Source organism: Lathyrus oleraceus, chromosome 2, assembly GCF_024323335.1.
Source record: "Lathyrus oleraceus cultivar Zhongwan6 chromosome 2, CAAS_Psat_ZW6_1.0, whole genome shotgun sequence".
Classification (NCBI taxonomy): domain Eukaryota; kingdom Viridiplantae; phylum Streptophyta; class Magnoliopsida; order Fabales; family Fabaceae; genus Lathyrus; species Lathyrus oleraceus.
The window spans coordinates 28,098,086-28,107,395 of record NC_066580.1 but is presented as its reverse complement, the minus strand read 5'-3'; the positions used below and the strand labels follow the sequence as shown (position 1 = coordinate 28,107,395).

Below are 9,310 nucleotides of genomic sequence, written 5' to 3'. Positions count from 1 at the left end.
TATGAATAGAAGCGAATACTTTGGGCAGCTAGGGTCTACATCCTGTGCACAGAGGTACTCTAGACAAGTGTAAGGAAGATCGCCTCTCACCATTTTGTATTGCTTAAGGCTGATGGCATGCAAGTCCAGTCATTGATTGACAAGTTGTTGAAACAGGTTTCCAATGATACTTGTGGGGATGAGTTGGATGATTGTCAATTGAGGAGAGTTGTGATCCATCGAGGGTCTTGAACTTGTTTGGGAGGTTGAAGCTCCAAAGTGACAGAGGCTAGTCCCATAAAGTGACTCAAGGACTTATGGTCACTTGACAAAGACAAAGGGAAGGAATAATAGATGAAAGGATTTAGTAGATCTAATGTGAATTGGATCAAGCCAAATCAGAGGAAAGGATTGATGAACAAATAAGGATGCATGATCATACAAAACTAGCCTAGGGTCTCATTGTTAGGTAGCCCAAGAGAAAGTCATGTGGGTGCAAAGTGTATTGTTCTATGTCTCATTGTAAGGTAGCCCAAGAGTAAGCCATGTGTGTGCAATAGTCATAAAGCAAATGGAGATAAGAACAAAGACATAAGAATAACAAACCTGCAAATGATGCCCACAATTCTATAATGATTTTCATGTTGAGCTAGGTTTATGCACAAAGTCTTATATCAGTCCTTAGATCCAATGTTATTCCAGGTTAAGAAAAGGGTCTAAGTCCATAGTCCAAAACTCTAAGTTAAGAAAAGGGCCCAGTGATCCAGTCCATTAAGTCTTTTATTATGTTTTGATTTTATTAAGGGTGTATCAGATAAATAATAAAGTGCAATCAGATACAATGTTAGGAGTTAGGAGCATAAAAGTAAATGCATGAAGATAAATGATAGGAAAGTAAATGACAAGAAAGTAAAGTTAGTAAGTCAATAGATGGTAACTGTTAGTGGTTAATTGATCGTATCAAGACAATTTAGTGTTATGTTAAGCAATCGTAAGTAGACTTATGTAGAAGAATTAACACAAAGTCTAAGGTCGGTCAATAATAATCTATGTGTCATACATGTTAGAGAATTAACACAAAGTTAATCTCTTGAAACATGTCACACAATGGTTTAAAACAAAGAAGTATGGGGATGAAGATGGAAAAATGAAGCAGTCACATAAGGATCCATCTATCCACAAAATCAAAGGATTCAAAACATGGCGCATCGAGGGATAACCTACCGTTGATGCAAAATGTTGAAGATGTTTCATGCTCATCTATCAACAAATTTGGATCAAAGAAATTTGATCAACCTCAAATCCATCTATCAATGATTTGAGACATGGAAGACTTTATATACCCAATAGCCAAAACCAATTATGCAGTTAAACCAAAATATCGGGTCATCCATAATTTGAATAACAATCATGTAAAAAGAATCAAAGTGAATAAAATTTAAGATAAAAAAATATGAACAAAAAGTGAATTAAAATAAATGATAAATCAAAATCAAAACAAAATTCAATATTAAACATATACGAAAAATATTATCAAAGGAATAAAATAGGGAGTGTTGAAATAAAATCAAAATACAAGACAAAAATATGATTAAGATATTACTAATAAAAAATAAAAATATCAAAACAAAATAAAATAAAAAAACAAAGAAACAAAAAACAAAAAAAGAAAGAGAAATGGGCATTGGAGGGGGTATGGTCCGGATTTGGTGGAGTTTGAGGAAGCAACAATACTGCTGGCCCAAAGCTAAGGCCCATTATCCAAGCAGTCCATGGTGAGGGAGGTGTTACACGGATTTGGTGGTGATGATTGGCAGAACGAATGGGCCTGAGGCCTATATCCAAAATCCACACATTAGATTGGGACCAAGCCACCCAAACTCAATGAAAACATGTTCCAAATCTCAACACACCCTCTCCATCTCCGCCGCGCCGGAATTCTTCGCCGGCGACGCTGGAGCCCCTAACCAACAACAAAACACCTCATCAAAAGAAACAAGTATGGAGGAAGGAGTGAAGAGATGGGTGGTAGACATATCAAAGTGGGACCCACTACCCCATCAATTCTCCATCGCCCTCTCCCTCCTTCCTCCCCAACAACACTCCTCCGTTACCAGGTACCCTCTCTATTCCTTTCTCAATCTCTTGTATCATTCGATCAATATTCATCATGTATTTGTTTGACTCAACAGGTTTTTTAAAACTCAAGACCAAAAACGTGCACTTATCAGCAGAATGCTTCAATACGCACTTCTACACGATCTCATCAAAAGCAATAACCCTTTCTTATTCACCATTAAAACTACTTCACAAGGCAAACCATTCTTGGATTTACAGGTATCCATTTTTTTTTCATAAAACATTATTATTAGATTAAATTTACTTTTCTATGTTTTAATCTACTAGTCTTTTATTTCAGGATTATGATAAATTGGGTATTACATTCCCAAATTTTAATTTCAATGTCTCTCATCATGGCGACTACGTCGCCATTGCATCTGAACCTTTATGTCTTGTGGGGATTGACATTGTCTCCTTTGATATACCTCATGGAGAAACAGTTGCAGACTTCATTCACTCTTTTGAATCATATTTTTCATCTTTGGAATGGGATAATATACTCAATGCTCCCACTTCCAATCATGTATTAATTCAATTTTACAGGTATATATATATACTATGATTATACTCTATCTCTACATTTTTTTCATTACAGATACATGTTTGTGGTTCAAAATGTTGTACAACACTAGATGGTCTCTGAAATTGTTAAAATTACATATCAGTATGTGATAGTGTGTCTGATTGGATAATGAAAAACGATTTTTTGAACCTAATTTGGGGCCATACTGAAAGTTGAAGGAGTATTTGTTTGCTTTGCAGGTATTGGAGCCTAAAGGAAGCATATGTTAAAGCCATGGGGAGTGGACTTATTGAAGGGTTGAACAAAGTGGAGTTTTCTCACACAAACTGGACTAATATATCAGCTACAATGGATGGGAAGTTAATGGATTTGTGGAGATTTTGGTTGATTGAACTTGGTGAACGACACTGTGTGAGTTCGTCCTTAACTTTTATTTAGCTTATAACTTAAATGACTACAATATTAAAGAGGAAGGGGGTGGATCATGATTCTGCCTGCTCTGTATAGGCTATGAAGATTGTTTCAAACAGCTGATATTGAATGCATTCTCGTGCAAATTTGAACACATGCATGCTCGCGTGAATCCAGCGACATGGATGAAAACTCAGCTTAACAAAACTCTGGAATCTAGATCAAGAGGGGAAGATCGGCCAAGTCATTATAAATGACTTCTCTTGATGCTTCGAAAAGTTTTTCATTGGTTTAGAAGCAGGAGGTATAGCTAGCTAACAGCATGATGGTTTTCTTTTTGGAAGGCTCCCTGTGGAAAAATTGATGAACAATGTTCCATTTTGATTTGCTGCTGTAGCAATATGCATCTGAAGGCATTCCACCAGAATCAAGCAACCTTATAGAGTCTCACCTATTTTCTTTATATTTAAGTATCAAGTAGAAACTTTTTGGAGCATTCTTTCTGCATTCTTTAATGTGAGAATAGTAGAGATCCAAGCCAAAAATGATCAAAATATTAGAAAGGGAGCAATGAGTTTCTGTATCTCATCATTATAAGAAAAGGGTTTGATGAGAGAACGGCAGGGACAATTGCGAATGGGGCAAGGCTCCTTTGCTATAAATAATTTAGTTATATGAAAGAGAAGAAAGTTGAAAAAGACAACAATGGAGCAACCATATATCTAGCCTATAAGGAATCTTAATCCAAAATCTGCTCTCATACTTTGTACCAAGTCATAAACTAACTATTCCTAAAGTTTTAGTTAGGTGAAAACAAAATGAATGGTTTTTTTTCTCCAATCACTAAATGGCAACTTCTAAAGTTTATGCATCTACTTTTAAACTTTTGTATCTTATACTTAGTTTTTTTCTCATGTTTTACAGGTGGCGATTGCGAGAGGTCCTCCAAAATCAGCTGATATTAGTTACATATCAACATTGAAGAAAGTAGACTTTACTGAACACGAATATAATACAGGTCTTCATCTTCCAAATGTAGACTTTGTGGAACTAAGTGTAGAACAACTTGTTTCAATTTTACAGAAAGCATTTGATTGTGAGAATAGAGGTTAGATGTTTTTGTAAATCTAAGAAGAATTACTATATACACATCAATCCAAATACTGTTAGATGTTATTGTGAATTTTGTTGTCATGTGTGATGTGTGTTTGCTGTATGTGAAGAATGTGAGAATTTGAAGTGAATTGAGGTGAGTGAAGTTGAAAGGAACTGAAAGGGATCAATTAATCAACTGTGAGGTGAGATTGAGGATGAATCTCGAATGAAATGTGAGGTGAGAGTGAGATTGAGAGCGAGAAATTGGAGAGAAAGAGAGAATGTGAGTTTTTGTGATAAAGATTCCAGATGATTGATGATATCTATTAATGTTAGGATTTCTGTTAGTGAACTATTAGTAAAAAAAAGAATGTTAGTATAATGGTAAATGTGTTGTGATGAATTGTATTGCTATTGTTGTTGCAGGTTCAAGTTTGTTAAACTTGGTTGATTACTTGTGAACTATCATGGGCCTACGATGGTTGGGTTGCAAGTTCATGAATGGGACGGTTTACTGCTGCGAAAAACCGGTTATGAAATAGTTTCTTGAGCTGGTTTTGAATGAAATCGATGTGATGTGCATGATTCTTGGAAGCGACCCATGAGGATGGTGATGGGCCAGAGTTCCTTCTCAATTGTTCCATGTAAATGCTAATTGCCATGATAATGGAATGTAATAGATTTTGTATTGTAAATGTAATGCAACTTTGTATCCATGTAATGAAAACTATTGTATACATTTTGGTTAAAGTTCTTGATTGTCTTGCCACTGTATGGTTCATGGGTTTGTGATGTATGTAGTCATGGTATAAATGCTTGAACTATATTATGTAAAATGCTTGTGAATGTATGCATGAAACTTAAACACTTTGATTTCAAATCAACCTTGTGATTAAAACCCAAATCAAATACCATATGTTCAAAACTTAGTTCTATATGAATTTGGTTAATGTAAAAAGAACAAAAATCAATTAAATGAATCATGATCAATGCTATTATCTAAACAAATCCTAATTATTGATTATTGTTAAAATGATATGGAAATGGTATGTAAACAAGACAAGTTAGGTTTAGAAAGATCATAATTTGATTGGTTGACTTTGGTCGATTGGTTGACCAAAAAGTCAAACAATTGACCAAAAGTCAATTTAAGTAAAAAAATGCAATCCAAAATATCATGCTTGTGATGAAACTTGAAATGCAATGCAATGGATGAAATGGATCAAGATGATAATAAAAACTTGTAAGCTAAACAACCAAACGGATAGAATCAAAACCAAACTTGTATGTGAAGCAACATGATAATGTGGCCATGAATGCATGAACAAGTAAGCAGGCAAAACAATGGATATCCACAACTTAGTCAAGCACAAACAAATCAATGAATAGAACAAGGTCTTGAATCAAGAATTTGGGCACATGCAATCCACAAGTGATTAGACATGAAACACCTCCTAGATTAGGGTTTTAGGATTAAGTCACAAGGTCACAAATGATGTGACAAACAACAAGGGGTCAAAGGCCTAGGGTTTTTGCAAGTCACAAGGTCACAAATGATGGGACAAACAACAAGGGGTCAAAGGCCTAGGGTTTTTGCAAGTCACATGGTCAAAACGTGACCAGACATTCCACCATGCCTTGAACAAAGGGTCACAGCAAAATTAGGGTTTTCTATGACCCATGTGGAAGGTGAAGTGAACAAAGGCCAAGGCTCAAGAAGAAAACTCATATCACATGGCCCTAGCATTAAGGTTTAGGACTAAATCAAGAATCAAGGGTATCCCACAAGCAAGAGCTAGGGTTTGGGATCAACCTACATGAATATAATGCCATGAATATTTTTTGTACATTTGATTCATTATAGGGTATAATGAATAAATATTGAGGATTTATATGTCACCTTCATTTAGAATTCCAAGCTCTCTCCTAATTTTGTAAAAAGTGTCTCGAGAAAGAGGCTTTGTGAAGATATCCGTGAGTTGATTGTGAGTATCGATGAAGGGGATATCAATGTCACCTTTTAGAACATGACTTAGGAATTAGTGTCTAATGTCGATGTGTTTGGTTCTCGAGTGCATGATTGGATTCTTTGAAATATTGATTACACTTGTGTTCTCGCATTTGAGAGAGATGCTACCTAGATTTACACCATAGTCGAGAAGTTGTTGCTTCAACCAAAGTATTTGTGCACAATAACTACCAGCGGCGATATATTCTGCTTCTGCAGTGCTGAGATTCACACTTGCTTGCTTTTTACATGACCAAGAAACTAGAGCATTTCCAAAAATGTGACATGTTCCACTCGTGCTTTTCTCGTCCGTCTTACATCCTGCATAATCTGCATCAAAGAAACCAACAAGACTACATATACTACCTTTGGGGTACCATAAGCCGACATTGGGTGTTCCTTTGAGATACTTCATTATTCTCTTCACATCAGTGAGATGAGATTCCTCTGGACATGATTGAAATCGAGCATATAAACATACAATAAACATAATATCGGGTCAACTAGCCGTTGGATAAAACAAGGAACCTATCATACCTCGATACTTAGTGATATCAATTGGAGTTTCGGATTCGTCATGATCAAGATATGTCCCCGATCCCATTAGAGTGGCTATATCTTTGCAAGCATCCATGTCAAATCTTTTGAGAAGTTCTTTGCAATATTTAGATTGATTGATGAATATCCCATTCTTTGTTTGTTTGATGTGCAATCCAAGGAAGTAGTTCAACTTACCCATCATGGACATTTCAAATTCTCCTTGCATGATTGTTGAGAATTCTTCACATAAGCCTTCATTTGTGGATCCAAATATGATGTCATCTACATAAATTTGCACTAAAATAGTATGATGGTTAATTCTTTTGATAAACAAAGTAGTATCCACTTTACCTTTTTCGAAACCATTTTCGCAAAGAAAATTACTTAAATATGATGCCATCTACATAAATTTGCACTAAAATAGTATGATGGTTAATTCTTTTGATAAACAAAGTAGTATCCACTTTACCTTTTTCAAAACCATGTTCGCAAAGAAAATTACTTAACCTATCATACCAAGCCCTTGGTGCTTGCATCAATCCGTACAAGGCCTTCTTGAGTTTGTACACATGATTAGGATGTTTGAAGTCTTCAAATCCTGGAGGTTGACTTACATAAACTTCTTCAAGTATATATCCCCTTAGGAATGCGCTTTTAACGTCATTTTGGTACAACTGAAAATTCAAAAAACAAGCATATGCCAACAATAATCTAATTGCCTCTAGTCTAGCAAAAAGAGCAAATGTTTCCTTAAAATCTATACCTTCCTCTTTATTATAGCCTTGGGCTACTAATCTTGCCTTGTTCCTTACAATGATACCATTTTCATCTAGCTTATTTTTAAAAATCCATCTAGTACCAATAACATGCTTACCGTTTGGTCTAGGAACTAGATCCCATACTTGATTTATTTCAAATTGATTAAGTTCCTCTTACATGGCTAGAATCCATTGATCATAATCTAAGGCATCTGTGACTTTAGAAGGTTCTATTTGAGAAACAAAAGCCATGTTGAGACAAGCATCTTTAAGATTCAACCGAGTAGATACTCCCTGATTTATGTCTCCAATAATTTTGTCAATGGGATGATCTTTTTGCGTTCTCCATTCTTGAGGAAGATCTTCTTGATTTGTCTCTAGTTGAATGTGTTTCTCTTGTTCTTTTATCTGATCATCATTATTGACTTTGATAGAATCTTCCGTAGGATTTCCTATAATTTCATCATCATCATAAATAACTTCATCCTCTTTCGAGGTGTTAGATTCATCAAACAAAACATGCATAGATTCTTCAATTGTTAAATTTGTTTTGTTCTAAATTCCAAAAGCTTTATTGAAAAGAGAATATCCTAGAAAAATACCTTCATCGGATTTCTCATCAAACTTATCGAGATTGTCTTTGTCATTGTTTAAGACAAAGCACTTACATCCAAAGATGTGAAAGTAAGAGATGTTTGGTTTCCTTCCTTTGAAGAGTTCATAGGGGGTCTTTTCAATATAGGTCTAATAATAATTCTATTACTTACATAGCATGTTGTGCTCACCGCATCCGTCGAAAAATACTTTGGAAGATTTGAGTCGCTAAGCATAGTTCTTGCAAGTTCCACAAGTGACCTATTCTTTCTCTCCACCACTCCATTTTGTTGAGGAGTCCTTGGTTCCGAGAAATTATGAAAATTTTCATGTTCTTCGCAAAGCTCTTCGAAGGAGGCATTTTAGAATTCTCCACCATGGTCGCTTATGGATGCAATAGTTAGAGATTTCTCATTTTGGATTTGATTAACATATTTCTTGAACGCCTTGAATGCATCACTTTTCTGCACTAAAAGAATGTCCAAGTGTATCTAGAAAAATCATCAACAATAATTAAAGCATACACATTACCTCTGAAGCTTCTTGTTCTTGATGGACCAAATAAGTTCATATAAAACAATTGTAGTGGCCTTGTAGTGGACACCACATTCTTTGATATGAAAGTTGATTTGGTTTATTTTCCGTTTTGACATGCATCACATAATCTATCTTTGACAAACTTTATCTTAGGAAATCCAATAACAAGAGCATGCTTTATTAGTTTATTCAAGTGTTCCATATGAATATGAGCGAATCTCTTATGCCAAAGCCATGACTCATTATTGTTTTCCATAAGACATTTTACCTTCAAAGACATATCATCAAGGGAAATAATAAATATATTATTAAATCTTGTACCTTTGAGTTTTACCTCATGCGTGACTTCATCTTCAATCAAGCATTCATATTTAGTGAACTTGATTTTGAAGTCTTTGTCACAAAGTTGCCTAATATTTAGAAGATTGTGCTTTAGTCCTTCATCATAAAGAACATCTTCAATGGATGTGAAAGGTGGTGCTCCAACTTTGCCTATGCCAATAATTATTCCTTTGTTGTTATCTCCATATGTAACAAAACCCTTGGCTTTAAGCACTAGATTTGAAATTTTTTTCAGGTCTCCCGTCATATGCTTGGAACAACCACTATTAAGATACCAAAGATTTGATGTGATTTTCAAGCATACCTATAAAACAAATTAAGTTTTGTTAGGTACCCAAATTGCTTTGGATCCTTCATAATTAGTGTCTTTCTTTACCCACACGTAATGTCCACTTGCTATGC

The 9,310-nt window shown here is 35.1% G+C and overlaps 1 protein-coding gene across 3 annotated transcripts; it reads left to right on the top strand.

The window, feature by feature from the left end:
* Positions 1-1,836: 1,836 nt before the first annotated feature.
* LOC127117838 (uncharacterized) lies at positions 1,837-4,879 on the top strand. 3 transcript variants are annotated; one of them, XM_051047954.1, is made up of 6 exons: positions 1,837-2,096; positions 2,172-2,316; positions 2,399-2,643; positions 2,863-3,034; positions 3,959-4,142; positions 4,556-4,879. In XM_051047954.1, exons 1-6 carry the CDS (start codon positions 1,864-1,866, stop codon positions 4,588-4,590), a joined length of 1,014 nt encoding a protein of 337 aa, XP_050903911.1. In that variant the 5' UTR covers positions 1,837-1,863; the 3' UTR covers positions 4,591-4,879. The 3 variants fall into 3 exon arrangements, 2 of the variants coding, with proteins under 2 accessions (XP_050903911.1, XP_050903912.1); XR_007802044.1 differs by lacking the exon at positions 4,556-4,879 and adding an exon at positions 3,131-3,338 and having other exon boundaries at positions 1,838-2,096; positions 3,959-4,026; XM_051047955.1 differs by having other exon boundaries at positions 1,838-2,096; positions 3,959-4,052.
* Positions 4,880-9,310: the final 4,431 nt, after the last annotated feature.